We start from the raw sequence: 17,542 nt of genomic DNA, 5'->3' as shown, positions 1-17,542 counted from the left end.
TTTTTGATAAATTGAGGGGTCAACTTTTCCTACATGATGTGATTACAAATCAGACCTAAAAAACTCCAAATTATCTGCTGTCATCACTAAAGTTACAGGAGAAAGCAAAGAGAAGAGTTAGCAAAGTTTGAAAATAGCTACATACCCCAGCATTCCTGACTCCTTCGTTTTAATTATGTACAAAAACATCAGGATAGTGTGGAACATGTTGCTCCTGTCCTGCAAAATGAAGATTTCACATCAGAACATCAAATCAAATTCCGGTTTTTAGATAGCATCTTACATTTAGACCCCGACTGTTCTCTTGGGTGGATATGAAGGATTTTGGGACACTATTTCCAACAGCAGTTGGGAGCTCTCCCAGGTGTCCTGTCCAATATTTACCCCACAACCAACACTGACATGGATTCAGGAAATGCTGGAAAATCTCAGCAGGTCTGATAGCATCTGTGGAGAGGGGATAGAGCCAACATTTTGAGTCTGGAGGACCCTTTGTCAGAGCTGGAGTCACCCAGACTCAAAACGTTGGCTCTATTCCCGCTCCACAGATGCTGTCAGACCAGCTGAGATTTTCTAGAATCTTTTACTTTTGTTTCAGATTCCAGCATCCTCAGTATTTTGCTTTTAACATAAAATGGATTATTTGACCTTTATCACATTGTGAAAGCTTGCTGCATGCAATATTTCTTACTTTACAGAAGACCTCTCACACTCGCCTTTATCAATCAGGGTACAGATTACAAAAGCAGAGAGATCAATCGGAATTGTATAGAACTTGGGTGAGGCCACAGCTGAAGTACTGTGTGCAATTCTGGTCACCACAATAAGCACACGTGGAGGAGGTGCAGAGGAGATTTACCAGGATGCTGCGTGGGATGGAACATTTAAGTTCAGAGGCTGGGTAAGCTTGGGTTGTTTTCATTGTTCAGTCTTTTCTGCTCAATGACCTGATTGAGGTGTTCAAGATTATGAGGGGCGTGGACAGGGTGGATAGGAAGCAGATGTTCCCCTTAGTTGAAGGGTCAGTTACAAGGGGACACAAGTTAAAAGTGAGGAGTGGAAGGTTTAGGTGGGATTTGAGGGAAGTCTTTTTTACTCAGAGGATGGTGACAGTCTGGAATGCACTGCCAGGAAGGGTGGTGGAAGCAGGATGCCTCACATCCTTTAAGAAGTGCCTGAATGAGTATTTTGCACGCCATAACACTCAAGACTTTGGGCCAAGTGCTGGCAAGTGGGATTAGGTGGGCAGGTCAGGGCATTTCATGCCTCAGTGCAGACTCGATGGGCCAAAGGGCCTTTTCTGCAATGTAGTATTCTGGAATTCTGTGAAGTTACATTTCAAAAGTGCTTCAGTGGCTGTAAAATGCTTTGGGATGTCTAGAGGTCCCAAAATGCTTTATCAACCCAAATTTTTCTGTCTAATCTTTGATAGCAGCAGTTTCATTCCACCAGCAACCAGGAACAAACTGAGGTTCTACTGCAGAGGTTTGAGATTCAGGCTGCCCAAGATAGGAAGGTTGTGGGTTCAAGTCCTGTGCAACACACTGGAGTACATAATCCAGACTGACGTGTGTAATATCAAGGAGGCACTGTTGACATGAGGCCCAATCTGCCCGTGCAGCACCAAGAGCAGCAACAAGTTCTCCTGATGTCCATGTCGACATTAACCAGTCATTCACTAGATTGCTACTTGTGCGTCCTACTGTGCACTTACTGACAGGAACATATCGCTAAAGTAAAAAGCAATTCATTGGTTTCAAAATGCTTACACATAAATGGGATGGGAAAGTCACTATATAAATGCAAGTCCTTGCTTCTTTCATGGCATCACGTAGACAGGGTCGAAGATAAATAATTTAAAAATTCAGAAAACCCTTCTTTTGGATACCTTTGGCAAATTATACAGCTGCCCTTGGTAGATGAGCTGATAGTGTGGAGGATTGATGTTGCTTTGGTGAATACAGAACAAATGTTCGTTCGTGGTGTCTGCAAACAAAATTAGAAAACCAGAGAAAAAGTAGTTACAGATGAATCTCTAGTTATGTCTTTTAACAATACAAGAGAAGGTACAGTGGGATACATCACTAATAACCACAGACTGGCTCAGGTCGACTCAAATGGACCTCTGAGTCTAAAGCCCATTATCTGGGGAAAGCACGTAATCCAGGATGACGCCTCAGTGCAGTACTGAGGGCATGCTACACTGTTCATAGAATTGTAGAATGCCTACAATGAAGAGAGGGTATTCGGCCCATTAAGTCTGCACCAATTCTCTGACAGTATCTGACCCTGACCCTCTCCCCATCCTATCCCATAACCCCACAACATTTCCCCTGGCTAATTCAGCTAACCTACACATCTTGGGCTTTGGGAGCACCAGAAGAAACCCACATGATCATGGGAGAATATGCAAACCCACAGAGGCATTTTCCCAAGGCTGGAAATGAACTTGGGTGCCTGTCACTGAGGCACTGCCGTGCTAACCACTGTGCCATTGTGCTGCCCGTACTGTTGAACAGAGGTTACTGTCTTTCACACTCAATTTAAATTAAAATCTTTTCTATACATTCAGGTGGATGTTACAGCTCCTTTTACACTAAACCAAAACAAATTCTCCTGATGCCCTGGCCCAAATCCAACCACCTTCAAAGTGAAAACAAACTCACCATTCAACCCAATGTCGCTTGCAGCATCTTACTGTGTGCAAAATTACTGCCACATTTGTCTACATAGTAACAATGACAATAGCTGCACATTGAGTTTGCAGTTGCTGAATGGCCTGTTTCTGTGCTCTATGTAATTCCGGGCAAAGGTGCAGCTAGAAACATCACAATATTAACCAAAAGCACAACCCGCGGTGTTGCTGGTGTACTGATACCAGCTACAAATCAAACCTGGTTTATCTGGAGCTTGAATGAAATGTTGGGAGGTGAATGTTTTCCCATCAGGATACTTGGGGTGTGGAGGCAACCTGGAGTCAAGGTAAGTGCAGAACATATGCATTATAATCTGAAACAAAAAAAAATCAGGAAAATGAATGAGAGGATTGCACTGTTATCCCTATGCAGCACAGAAAACAAGCACAAGTCAGATAGGAACACAATGTGTTGATGCAATTGTCACAAATGGGTGGTTGTGATATTATAGATTTTGTGAAAAGCTAGTCTTCCTTTATAAATGGACACAAGAATCCTTAAAGATGGTTGCCAGAAGTCACCTGACACTTTTCATTGCAATGTGGTCAAGCTTCCAGTTAAATGGCTGAAACCATTAAAAAGGGTTAATTACCTCAGCTAAGACCAAGAATGAGACTATACCCCCAGACTAATATAGTACTTAATATGGAAGCATGGATGGCAGCCATTTAAAGTTTTGAAACAGTATAAATCTGGCTGCAGACAGCCAATATGGGTGCACAGCTACCTTGATCTTCAATGAGGGGAACACCTTGAAATAGAAATTGACTCAGTCAAATGAATAGAGTTTCTAGAAACAGCCATATGACTGTTATACGAAACCAGGTTTCCAAGGGCCCCCACCTGCAACCTTCACTCACCCCAAGGACCTGTCCTGCTTGACATCTCAGAACAACTTGCAATCATTAAGTATCTTTACCTCCTTTATCTGCATTTTAATCTTTGTATCTATGCTTTAGTTAATAATCACCTATTTTCATGAAATAAGGAAGTGCTGGAAATTATCTTGTTTAAGACTAAACTTGTCTATTGGGTTTTTAGAATTTAACCACTCAAATAAAAAGGGGGCTTTAAATTCTTACCTTACAGACCACTTTAAGAAAACACCTTTTATATGCTTGCAACACAGACATGGAGGACAGCAGGAGGTCCCATCCAATGCTGTGGATTCATCTAATGAGTATAGGAGCTATAGACACCAAGGTGGTTTTGGGTTTTCAATCAGGTCTGATCTGCATCAGCAACCCAAGGATATCAGTGTTATAGCTGACTGCTTCCCAATAACCTCCAGTTGGAAATGCTTGTAACAGTATTCCATAATCCAGAAAGTGGTCACTTGGTTACACTTGTGCCAACTGAGTTTGTCACACTTGCTCAGCTCTTTCCCGTTGGCCCACCAAACCATTCCTCAAGTTTTATCCCATTTATTTTTGAAAGTTTTTGAATCTCCTTTAACCCATGGTGTAGCAGGAGACAACATATTAGCATGGATAGAAGGTTGGCTGGGAAGCCAAAAACAGTATGCATTACTGGGTCATTTCCTAATTTAAAAAAAAAATCATAGAATCTATGGTGCAACAGGAGGCCATTTTGGCCCATCAAGCCTGCACCAAGACAATCCCACCCAGGTCCTATCCCTGTAACCCCACATATTTACTTTCCTAATCTCCCTGACACCAAGAGGCAATCATGGCCAAACCTAACCCGCATATCTTCCCCTTAAGCGGCTCAGTTACCAGCTTTTCTCACCCCTAGTTTGGATTCTGGTAAATCTCAGTACTGATACATCACCAGATACATCAATTCCTTCCAGAAGATTTAATGAACTGGTGTGGGAATACTGGCTGATATGCTCACTCCAAACCTTAGCCCTGGTGTTAGATGCTGACTGTAAAGCTGCCATGGCTCAGATTAGCCAAATATATAAAACTGATACAACTGTGCTGTTCTGTTCTTGGTATCCTTCCTGTGAAACCTTATGCTGAAAGATGTCTAGCATCTGCTGGATAATCCTGATGCTCCTCCCTGTGGAGCTTCCTTTCTTTATCTGGATAGGTGGGGTGTTGATATAGACTCTGATTTATTATAGTTAATCTGAGAATGTTTCCCTTGTCGAAAGGAGGATTGTACCTCTTCCTGAAATACCCTGTTGTTGGGAGTTTTGATGTTTCTCCTTCTCAACAGGGTTTCATTGGTGGAATATGGTTTGAATTCTTCAGTGATGGGGAGCCTGATCAGTGTCTGATGTGGCCAGCAAGGAGGGAGGTTTGATGTGTTGTGAGCCTAGGTCAGGTGCATGAATCCTTGGCTTACTGGTTCCTATACGTGACAGCATATGCTGCCACATCATATCTTGTTTCGAAGGCAGAATCCTGATTCTTTTTGGGTTATCCTTTCATTGCTTGGAGGTGCTGGAATGTTGAGTTAGATCACAGTTGGTTGTATATTACTTCATAAGGAATCCCATATATTGTGTAGCTCTGTTATCCTATGGAGGTAGGCACGCACCATGGGGCTATACACTCACGGTTTTACCTGTTATCCTGAGATTCACCATCTTTCTAATATCCTTTCATTATCCTTGCAAGAGATGCTGACCACAACAATTGCAATGATTGATAATTTGAATATTTGTACAAATATTCACTGATATTTTCTGTATGTTTGTGGAATAATGGTTACTCTGTACTGTACTTGCTTTTGGGAATTTGTTGCATCTTGTGGTAAATGTAAAATGAAAACATCTTCAAATTTAAACCTAATCCTATTGTAGTTAAATAAAGACAGATTACAATCAATTAGCTAAATTAATGAGAAGTAATAAACTCAGACTAAATTGGAAAATCTGTTCTCCAGTTCTAGTTTCCCTAACTCTATTTGTGAAACCCTCAAGACATTGAAGGTGTTATATGAATGCAAGACATTTTTACACTCGTGTCTCATCACCTTCAAATCCACTGGATGATTCAATTAATGGAATATACATTGATGAAGTCACCAGTTCAATCACTGCTCCAACACTCCCATTCCTCCCAAAAACACTGAGTTTTCTGTCACAATTAAAGTGGGTGGGGGACCCACAAAGAAACATGTAAACAAGATGGTTTAATGCACCCATTCATCACCCAGTTCCAATTGTTAATGTAGACAAAAGGAGACTCAGTGATAAGATGCTAACGTGCCTGAAAAATTTTGCTCTCTACTTTGCTACTCACCGCAGAATCTGTGGGAAGGTCAGTATCCCATTTCCTGGACTTGTACTCTCCACCTCCATTCCACCGGAAGGAGCTCATACAACCACCATGGGCAAGCTCTGCAACAAACCAAGCCACTTAATGGGAACTTTGAACTTTGATGCATTGACTAATGACAAAAGTAGACGGCTGGAGGCTCCTCACCCTCTACAATTAACTTTGCCAAACATTTTAGTGATGGTAGGAATGTTAACACTAAGGAATCTGCTATTTTCCATTACATGCACCCAATAGAAGCATCAATTATTTGCAGAGCAGGTACAACAGCCAAATGCTGTTTAATCTTTTATTTGGTCCGATGTGCCTAAATTCCATCTCTTGCCCTTTTGCCCCACCAACTGGATAATTGTGACATTTCCCACTGCAGCCATTCCATTGCTTCTCAGGTGGTCAGTTTAATTCTGTGGAAGTGAAGAGATCCCAAACTCATTAATATGAGTTCTCATAGTCAAAATGGAGAGACGAGGGAGAGTTTAATCTGATAGGTTGGGCCTGCATTCAACAGCACATCTCATCCTTCTATACTCAGTAGTAAGAGCATGGAATGCCCTGCCTGCAACATAGTAGACTTGCCAACATTATGAGCATTTAAATGGTCATTGGATAAACATACGGGTGATATTGGAATAGTGTAGGTTAGATGAGCTTTAATTGGTTTCACAGGTCAGCACAACATTGAGGGCCAAAGGGCCTGTACTGCGCAGTAATGTTCCATATTCTATCCCCTTAAGACTCAGTCAATGTTAATAATTCTGATATGATGTAGACACTGGAACTTCAGTACTTAATGGTAGGCGCCTGAAATTTCACAGTACGTTCACTTGAATTGAGAGCAGGAGGACAAACAGAAATGCTCACCTTTGATTCTCTCCACCAGGTACTCCTGGTTTGAAGTGATGTCCAAATATTGGACAACTATATTCAGCGTTGGAATCTGGGGAGCTCGGAGTAGAGCTGCTTGCCTTAGGCTGCTGATACTGGTCTCTGTGAAAAGGGCAAAAACAGATAATCTAGTCAACCATTAGAGCTTACTTAGGACACCAGACAAATAAATTTCCAAACACAGAACTCCTGTATCATTGCTCTCCAACAAACTCTGTTACAGAAAGAGGTAGGGCACACACCCAGGAATCTCTTCTTTCTTGATTCTGTTCCACTTCAAACAGTGATACTACATACAGGCATTTACATAGTTACATATGATCGCAAATCTGGCAAATATGGAATAATGATGTTTCCCCTTACACATCCCTTTCAAAATCTACAGGGCAAAAAGGACAATTTTAGCATCTCCACAGGCCATCCTGACCAGCATCAATAAACTCAGCACAGACTGGGAATCAACCTGGAGATCTTCTTGACAGGTGTGATTCAACTATTTGCTGCTTAAAGATGGCGAATCAGGGTGCAGCTAAGTCCTTATATAACATACATACCTCCCACTTGCAGCTCCGGACACCCCAGTCTCCTTAGCTGTGTGTTCACATTATCAATCTCTTTGACCAAACGATTCAAAATGGTCTCGTTGATCCACTACAGACAGACAAGATACAAGAGGAAAGATAAAGTTCATTTATTAGTTACAAGTAGGCTTACAGCAATGAAGTTACTGTGACAATACCCTAGTCGCCACACTCCGGTGCCTGTTCGTGTACACTGATGGTGAATTTAGCATGGCCAATCCCTCTAACCTGCAAATCTTTGGACTGTGAGAGGAAACCCACACAAACAAACATCGGGAGAACACACAGACTCCACACAGTGACCCAAGCAAGGAATTGAACCCATGTCCCTGGCGCTGTGAGACAACAGTGCTAATCACTGTGCCACAGTGCTGCCCCCATCATCTTGAATGCCTGAGCTAAGTCAGGTAGAAATTAATCTTGTAAATATTTCTGTCTGTTAATCAAATATGGAACAATGTGGCCCAGAAAGCCACTGGTGTTTAAAAAGGAGACATTTAGGAAATAAAGATATAGAGAAAAATCAGGAAACCGGTATAAAAGAATGAGAGCAGTCACTGGCAACAAAATGGTAAAGCAATCGCTCTATTATTGCAAATGGCTCTCTAATTTTCCCACACCGAATTACACAAAAAGATCATTTTCATCTCCAGGAACTATATAATACTTCACTGAGTGCAGAACTCGGAAATAAAACTCCGTCAATTCACTAATTATATTCATGTCTATAACGGTTCTAGAAGCCATGTACTTCTGATAGATGGCTACACGTGTTGCTAGAAGTAGACACAAGATGCACATTAAGTAAGTTGACAAATTCGGGTAAATACACAACAACTGTTACCTTCTGGATGAAATCATTGCAGGCATGTTCCAGAAGAGCAGAAATCAGAATTGTGTATTCGAACATTGAGAACAGAGGGCAGCAATTATCATACAGTACATCTGAGAGGGGGTATACTGAATTAGATAATGATTTTTTGCCCAAGTCTCAACATTGTCATTTCCCCTTTGGTGCTCAAAGCAGCAGCAGGGGAAACAGGAAAAGAAGTCTTTAACCGGAATGTCGGGGTGGGCAGGGGGTTAAAATTGCCTCCTAGATGAAGCACATGTATACTGTACCACCTAGATCCTACCAACTTCCCACCTATGCTTATCATAGGCGTGGCAAGTATTGGGTAAATGAAGCTAACCACTGTTGCTGCCAGCACCATCAGCATCAGATGCCACTGGTAATTTATTTAGGTTGCCAGCCATTTTGGGTAAAGCACTGACCTCATGTCAAAGGTTCTGTTGATTTCAGGCAAAATTATTTCAGCCAGTTTCAGTTGTTTGCAACTGGTTAAACTGAAATTACCTTAGTAACATGAATTCTTCACTCAACCAGTAACCCAAGGTTATTGTTAAGGAGATTTTGTGTGTTTATAAATGAAAACTGAAGTTAGTTACTTGGCTTTTTAAGTATTGCATCCACTACAGGCTTACAGATGGTGGGACTATAGTAATCTATATAGAATGCATTTTCTCACTCCCCCATCCAGACTCATTATGCCACTGTTTAAGAAGCTTGATATTGTGTTGGGGATGCGGTGCAGTTGGTATAGCAGACAGGATTAATTGGGCCAAACTAAATTAAGGATCCTATTACTTACAACTGAACGGGATGGCTGCTGGAGGCTGAACGAGGGCAGCAAGTTCCCAGTAAGCAAGACAAAAACAGGGCGCTCTGAACGGTTACTTACATTCCTCAGGTTTGCTGTCCAGGAATCGAGAAGGTCTAACTGCTGTCGATTCATATTCAGCCTGATCCACACCTGCAAAGTACAAATCATAGCACTGGAGACTTGGTCAATTCCACTCAATGCTGATTTCCTACCCTCTCCCACTTGTCCCTGACACCACCTTGTTGGGTGATAATTTCACAGTTTGCCAGAGGGTTGGGGAAGGTGGTGTCATTAGAACCAAGAACACCATGAGGGATCCAGACATCCAAACACTCCCACAAAAGCTGGGTAGCAACTGGGATATGAGAACTTTCCAGCTGGCTATCTAATCTAGAAGAAGTCTCACAACACCAGGTTAAAGTCCAACAGGTTTATCTGGTAGCACAAGCCACTAGCTTTCAAAGCACTGCCCCTTCGTCGGGTGAGTGGGGGTTCTGTTCACAAACAGGGCATATAAAGAAACTCAATTTACAAAACGATGGTTGGAATGCAAGTCTTTGCAGGTAATCAAGTCTTAAAGGTTCAGACAATGCAAGTGGAGAGAGGATTAAGCACAAGTTAGAGATGTGTACCGTCTCCAGCCAGGTTAGTGAGATTTTGCAAGCCTAGGCAAGTCGTGGGGGTTACAGATAACGTGACATGAACCCAAGATCCCGGTGGAGGCCATTCTCCTGCAAGCACAACTTGGCTATCAGTCTCTGCTCAGCAGCTCTGCGTTGTCGTGTGTCGTGGAGGCTGCTTTGGGAGAATGCTTACCCAAAGGTCAGAAGACAAACAGGTCATGGCAGACAGAGTACCCTTCATCGTCCAGTACTTCCCTGGAGTGGAGAAGCTACGACATCTTCTCTAGAGCCTTCAACATGTCATTGATGAACACAAACATCTTGCCAAGGCCATCCCCACACCATCACTTCAAACAATGGCACAGCCTCAAGTAGACAATTGTCTGCAGCAAACTACCCAGCCTTAAGGAGAACAGTGACCACAACACCACACAATCCTGCCACAGCAACCTCTGCAAGATGTGCTGGATCATCAAGACGGATGCCATCATCTCACGTGAGAACACCATCCACCGGGTACACAATACATACAGTTGCAACTCAGCCAACGTTGTCTACCTGATATGCTGCAGGAAAGGATGTCCCAAGGCATGGTACACTGGGGAGACCATGCAGACTCTACAACAATGGATGAATGAACACCGCTTGACAATCACCAGTCAAGTGTTCTCTTTGTGCTGGGGAACACTTCAGTGGTCACAGGCATTCGCCCTCTGATCTTTGGGTAAGTGTTCTCCAAGGCAGCCTTCACAACACATGACAGAGTCGCTGAACAGAAACTGACAGCCAAGTTCCACACACAAGGATGGCCTCAACTGGGAACTTGGGTTTGTCACATTATCTGTAACCCTCACACAACTTGCCTGGACTTGCAAAATCTCTAACTGTCCTGGCTGAAGACAATACAGATCTTTTTAATCTGTGCTTAATCCCCTCTCCTCTCACACTGTCTGTATCTTTAAGACTTGATCATCTATAATTACTATAATTACCTTAATTACCTATAATTCCAACCATTATTTTGTAAATTGAGTTTGTGTCTTTATATGCCCTGTTTGTGAACAGAACTCCCACTTACCTGATGAACGGGTAGCACTCCAAAAGCTAGTGGCTTGTGCTACCAAATAAACCTGTTGGATTTTAGCCTGGTGTTGAGAGACTTCTTACTGTGTTTACCCGAGTCCAACGCCAGCATTTCCGCATCATATCTAATCCAGGACATGGACCCAGTTGTTGTGGCTCCTCTATTGCCCCTTTACACAGATCAGAGTTCCAATCTGGGTTCTGAATAGGTTGCCTTAACCACCAGTGGGGTGAACTAGAAAACCCCATGTCCAGCACGCTACTCCATTCAGTACTCTTCCACTTTACTTCCAATTATCCTCTCTGACTTCCTAAACAAGACTGAGATTGAAAGATTTTTATTAGGCAAGTATATGGAAGGGATATAGAGCTATTACTAAATTAAGCTGAGGCACAGGTCAATCACATTTTAATACATTGCAGAAGAAACACAAGCAGTTGAATGGTCTCTTCCTGTTCCTATGCTTGTACCTTGGAAGTGGCTGACCACTGTCGACCAAATGAGTCACTGAAAGGGTTGTACATTCACATTTTATAGATATGGAACTGATTAATAAAGAAAAATGAATGGGCACAATGATGTTTAAATCAATCTTGATGTGCAGGGAGGGGGGCTTCTGCCTCAGGAGGGAAAAAGAGTTGCTACCCCATTACTTCCAGAAGCAGCACTGGCCCAAATGCAACTCCCTCTTTCTTTGGTACCTTCGGCCACAAATTTCAACTCAAGTTCTGCTGGAACCCCTGGACAAGAAAATAACAGTTCAATTTCCAAACATTCTTTCTAACCGCTTCAAAGAGCTAGCTTGCTCGCTGCAATTTTTATGTAATACAAGAAGTGGTAATTAAAATACTGGACAGACAGCAGGAGTCAAAAGGCTGACATCTGGGCTCAGAAAGACAGCCCTGAAAGCTTACCACAAATCTAATTTAAAAACAGACAAGTACATCATGCCCTCAGCATGCTGAATGAGTAACGGAACTAGCTTAATCTACAAACTACAGACGTATTGTGCAGAGACATGGATCATATGCTGCTGTTACGTGACCCAGAACAACTGGCCAACAAGTTTGGCTGCAAAGTGGAAATGGGAACAGAGTCCAATAATGAAAGATCAGTTGGCAAGGTCACTGATAAAACCATCTACCTGGCTGCACTCAGTTAAAAAGATAAGCATCAGGAAATTGTAACTCACTTCTTCTGCAAGCAGTTTGGAGCCCAGATCAGTATCATCCTTATGGGCTGACGGAGCCTGGGAACGACTGGCAAGCTGATACTGGAACTTGCGCAGTGACTGTGCGTAGTCTCCTGTGGTGCGGCTGTAGTTCCAAAAGGAGGTAGGACTGTTGCTGCTGGATGTACATTCAGGGCTTCCTGTGCACATGCACGCATACACATACAAAGTAAAAACAACACATTCAGTGATTAAAAAAGATAGACAGAAGCTTTATCATCCCATCTCCCAAAATCTTCAGTCTCTGACCATTTATGCCAGACTATTTTGAGTTGAGGTTCAACTCCACTTTCACAGTTTAGACACTATCCTCACCTTTAAAATGCGGGAAAAAGTGGGGGAATGAGGTTGAGAAACACATCAGCCATGATCAAATGGTGGAACAGACTTGATGGGATGAATGGCCCAATTCTGTTCCTATATCTTATGGTCTTATTCAAGCAAATATCATGATATGCCCAAAAGTGCTTCAGTAAATCTAATTTCAGTTAACAGACAGACAATTTGGGCAGATAAAGCAAGATTACTGCAAAGAAGTTCTGGTGAAGTGAGTAACATATTAACACCAATAGAAGATTGGCTGGTTGGCAGAAAACAGGAAGCATGCATAATGGGTCTTTATCCGTGATGTGGTATGTGATAAGTGGAATTCCAGAGGTGTCTGTGCTGGGACCTCAACTTTTTATGATTTACGTCAATGACTCAGATGAAGGGAGTGAAGGCATGATAGCTAAACTTGCAAACAACAAAGCCAGGTAGGAATTATGTTGTGAGGACAGAGCTTGCACATAGATATATACAGGTTGAGTGAGCAAAAAATTGGCAGGTGGAGTATAATGGTTTTTTCCCTTGCCTAACCAAATTTCTTTAAATTGTTCTTGCTCACCCAATGCCCATGCAAAAACACTGCAGGAGAGATTATTAGACTACTTCCAGAAGAGGAAATCCCTTTGTCCCCTCAAACAAAATCCAGAGACATCAATGATTGCAATCACCCTCCAATTAACTGGGTGAACTTAATACAGTAAAATCCTCGTTTCACATTGTAGTTGTGTTCCTGAGAGGTGTGACTTTAAGTGAAGCAGTGTGAAGCAAATCAGATTTTCCCATCATCACCAACATACTGGCTGCAGGATCTCTCTCATCAGGAAAAAAACATTAAAACATTGTACACAGTAAGCTAGAATACTTTACGTTGCTAAATTCCTATATTCGCAAACAAAATAGCATTTAAAATCAAATACATTTTAAAATATAAAAGAACAAGTTTTTCGACACGTCTTCAGCATGGCAACCCTCCCTCTCCGCAGTAACCAGAGGGTCAGGGAGTGGGAAAGACCGCTCCAAAATGGTGCTGATTGGATCACGCAATCCTGCGCGAGGCCCAACACAAAACAACATTAAAATGGAACTCCGACATCCGACATGAATACAGGCTCTGATTAACTAACCGACATTAAAGTGGATCAATTTAAAATAGAGACTTACTCTACACATTTGGCTCTGCATCTGAGTCCTTGCACAGTAAAGTTCACATATATTACAGCATAAAACTTAAGGAATCACTTAAGCTCAACTAACCCAGCTGACTGCGACCGTGTTTTTCCTCTTCAGAGCGAAGGAAGTTCTCCAGAGATTTCATATCGGTCACACACTCATCTCGTGTGAGGGGTGCACTGTACACTGAAGGGGCAGATCGGTAGCGAGATCTCAGGCTGGAACATTCTGGATTCCCAGCATTGTTACTATACAAACACGAATTCTGAATAGGGCTGAAGGGGGAGCCCTGCTGGAAACAGGAAAAGTTAAAGTCACCAGGAGTTCAGGTAACTAAATCTCAACTTGGCAAGCTTCCCCCTCCCCGAGATCTGTCAAAGCCTTGGTTGCAAACACACCAGCCTACGCACCTTTCCTCCTATTGACATTCCCCCACCTCCTCACTGTGTCACAACCAAGGCTCATCAATACGCTAATGTTCTTTCCCACAATTTCAAAGTCAAGGAATGCTACCTCTGACAATCTGGTTTTCAAAATCAAAGCTTGGAATCAATCTAGACACATCTCCATTTATCTCCCTGCAAATATGGTTTACCACAATCCAGATGAACACAATCTATGTTGACATTGTCAGTGCAGTACTGGGGAACTGCTGCTTTGCAAAAATAAAATTAAATGGAGTCCTTGCGTACCCTCAACTAGAAAATAATCCCATATCACTTTGGATGATAAATATTTACCTTTCAACCAACACTCTGAACAGATCATTGTCATTATCACATTGCTGATGTGGGAGCTTGCTGCATATAACAGTAATCACTCATCAAAAAGTATGATTCTATTTTGGAATGATCCAAGGCCATGAAAAGCACTATACAAATAAGGCTTTTCCTCCTGTCATACCCTTCTCAACATTGGCGTCATGGACAGACCACCTTGGCCCCTCACTTCCACTTCTCAATCTACAATTCCCATTTATTAACATGAGCTGCTTAATATAGGAACCTTTCAAAACAAAAACCTCAGGATTTGACAGGAAACAAATGGTGCTGTCATCAAAAAACAATACCACACTATCACATCTGCTGGTTTGACCAGAAAACCTTGGGAGTTTTTTTGCAATTTTGATTTGTTTTAAAAACACCAGTCTCTACCAGTTCGGTTACTGCAAATACAGTTCTGTGACTGAGGGGCAAATAACAATTCAGTCAAGAGATATGCAGGGTAATTGTGTAGAGTAGGGTTACATTTGGTTAATTCCATGGTTCTTTGCTGTCCCACAGCTCCAGGAACTGGAGTTCAATTCCCAGCTTGGGTCAGTGTCCTGTGGAGTTTGCACATTCTCCTTGTGCCTGCATAGGTTTCCTCCAGGTGCTCTGGTTTCCTCCCAAAGTCCAAAGATGTGCAGATTAGGTGCACTGGCTATGCTCAATTGCCCCTTCATGACCCAGGATGCATAGATTAGTGGGGCAAATATACAGGTTTGAGGGGATACAGCCGAGGTGGGATTGCTGTTGGTGCAGACTCGATGGGCCGAATGACCCTCTTCTGCACAGTAGGGATTCTATGATGATTCGACTTGAAGCAGATCTGAAATGTAAAGGAGTTTGGACGGGGCTGATTAAAGAGGGAGGGTTATGGCCTGACATTTCCAGTTGTGATCTGTTCATACTCAACACGCGTCAAAAGTGGGATGATTATCTGCAAATCTGTTATCCAATTTCACTGTCTGCAGGTTTTAACCAAGGCCAAGCTGCAGGAGGCCTGACGACTTCACTAACCCATGATTCTCACTTTGTGAATGCCACATAGGGATCAGATTGGCTAATTCAGCACACAGCGAATGCACAGCCTGGAACCCTCTTACTTTGAAGATATAAACTCACAGCTAGAATGGCTTGTGCTGACTCCAAATTTGACACACTTTGAAAATGCTGGGAACCTGGAACCTATGCAGCAGATGGCAGTGTTATTAATGGAATTGGAATGCCAAGAAAAATGGGAATGGAGGCCAAACGGCCAGACGGAACATATGGCAGTGAAGGTCAGGGTACAGGGGTCATTATCGTCACCTGCTGCCAGAACCCAGCCAGCCTGACCAGAGGACAGAAAGAAAAGACCTTGTGCAATGACTGATTACAGTCTCCTGCTGATTCACTGCCAAACACCAGTGATTTAAATAGAAGCTTTGTTTTCATTTCTCCTTCAGGTGGGTTGGGCTATTCCCAGGTTGATCAACGTGAAATTCAGTGGGCGATTGGGATGTTAGAGCAACAAGGCTTCCACAGTATCAACCAGAACGCAGCGTGCAGCATTCTTGCCTCAGAGTCAGAGATTGTGAGGTCAAGTGCCACTCTAGGACGTCAGCACATAAATCAAGACTGACAATCCAATCAAGCGCTGAGGTAGTGCTACACTGTCAGAGGCGCCATCTTTCACAGACATTAAACTGAGGTCTGTCTGAAGTCTCTCCAGTGGTTCTAAAAGATCCGTGGCATTATTTGAAGAGGGGCAGGGGAGATGCCTCCAGTGTTGTGGTCAATATGTAACCCTCAATAAACATTTCAAAAACAGATCCTCACATTGGTGATTATGGGAGTTTGCAATACACTATCTGACTGCTGTTTCCATACAGTTACAATCAGATAATAGCGATTTGAGATACAAGTTGAGGTTTAATATTGCTGCTAATCATTAGATTTTAAATCTCATCCCACATACCGTACTGAAGCTGCTGCCAGGAGAGTACACCACTGAGGATGGGAAAGATCCGCTCCCTGGTGGAGAAGGCGTCTGCATGGTTGGGCTAAATCCTGTCATGCAGCTGGGGCTGAACTTGGGGCAGGAGCCAAGTGGGCGCTGAGGGCTGTAAGACAAGACGCTCTGTCCTTGTGCAATGCCCGGTGAGGAGCTCTTGGGGGTGGTCGTGGTGGCCGGTTTCTGCTGCGGGGTAGTCAGTATCGCTGAGGAGAGAAGAGTTTTGACAGGTTAATTTACTCAAGCATCAGGCTTGGCTAGCCTCCTAAATTCAACTCTCCATAAACCTGAGCTCATCCAAACCTCTGCTGTCCATATCTTAATTGGCACTTTGTCCCATCCACACATCACCACGTTCACTGGGCAGTGACACCCAGTCTGGCAATGCTGCAATTTTAAAATTCTCATTTTCTTTAAACTGAAGTTTATTTATAAGTCACAAGTAAGCCTTACATTAACACTGCAATGAAATTACTGTGAAATTCCCCTTATCACCACACTCCGGTGCCTGCTTAGGTCAATGCAACTAACTAGCATGTCTTTCAGACTGGGAGGAAACCCGTGCACCTGGAGGAAACCCACACAGACATGGGGAGAATGGGCAAACTCCACACTGAGTGACTCAAGCCAGGAATCGAACCCAGGTCCCTGGAGCTGTGAGGCAGCAGTGCTAACCACTGTGCCACCCAGTCTTTACAAATCCCTCTTTGGCCTCTCCAACTGCTTGAAGCCCATTGAAATATCTGTACTCTTTGACCTTTAACACACTCCCACCCCCTTAGTCTTCCTTTCCGCCTTGATTTCAGGATATTGCCTGGGCTTGAGAAGTAAGGACTTGTTCCAAATGAGGAATGATTGAGGGCTGAGCTGATTGATGTGAGGTTATAATTCTTTGGGTGATTAGCACTCACCCCCTTGCATTGGGCAATGAATTTAAACAGAGAAAAGTTGGGAAGAAGGCAGAGAGTGAAGGTCACCCCCTGTCCCCTGCTCTGAGGTCAGCTTTGCAGTTCTCCACACACTGAGCAAGCAGGGCATTCACTGCCAGACTGTCCAGAGCTTTCATCTTTACTGACTGTCTTACTTTAACAGTATGATGTCATATGACACCACGTTATAGTCCAACAGGTGAGCCTGACGAAAGGCCAGTGCTCTGAAAGCTTGTGATTTCAGATAAACCTGTTAGACTACAAACCTGGTGTCATGTGACCTCTCATCCTGTCCTCCCCAGTCCAACACCTGCATCTCTACATCATTATTTGAACGGTGAAGT

At 43.0% G+C, this 17,542-nt stretch overlaps 1 protein-coding gene across 1 annotated transcript in view; it reads right to left on the bottom strand.

Moving 5' to 3' along the window:
• Positions 1 to 17,542, bottom strand: part of tmem209 (transmembrane protein 209) — a 29,080-nt gene that overhangs the window by 6,684 nt on the left and 4,854 nt on the right. The window contains exons 4-13 of the mRNA XM_080207623.1: positions 16,234 to 16,475; positions 13,597 to 13,801; positions 11,977 to 12,155; positions 9,156 to 9,227; positions 7,387 to 7,483; positions 6,809 to 6,934; positions 5,912 to 6,009; positions 2,895 to 3,009; positions 1,889 to 1,986; positions 146 to 219 (exon numbers count right to left, since the gene is read on the bottom strand). Coding sequence (XP_080063749.1) covers positions 146 to 219; positions 1,889 to 1,986; positions 2,895 to 3,009; positions 5,912 to 6,009; positions 6,809 to 6,934; positions 7,387 to 7,483; positions 9,156 to 9,227; positions 11,977 to 12,155; positions 13,597 to 13,801; positions 16,234 to 16,475 — 1,306 coding nt within the window. The remainder of the gene's footprint in view (positions 1 to 145; positions 220 to 1,888; positions 1,987 to 2,894; positions 3,010 to 5,911; positions 6,010 to 6,808; positions 6,935 to 7,386; positions 7,484 to 9,155; positions 9,228 to 11,976; positions 12,156 to 13,596; positions 13,802 to 16,233; positions 16,476 to 17,542) is intronic.

This window comes from Carcharhinus amblyrhynchos, chromosome 19 (assembly GCF_965287045.1).
Source record: "Carcharhinus amblyrhynchos chromosome 19, sCarAmb.v2.hapA, whole genome shotgun sequence".
NCBI classification, from domain to species: domain Eukaryota; kingdom Metazoa; phylum Chordata; class Chondrichthyes; order Carcharhiniformes; family Carcharhinidae; genus Carcharhinus; species Carcharhinus amblyrhynchos.
This window is presented reverse-complemented; position numbering and strand designations above follow the sequence as displayed.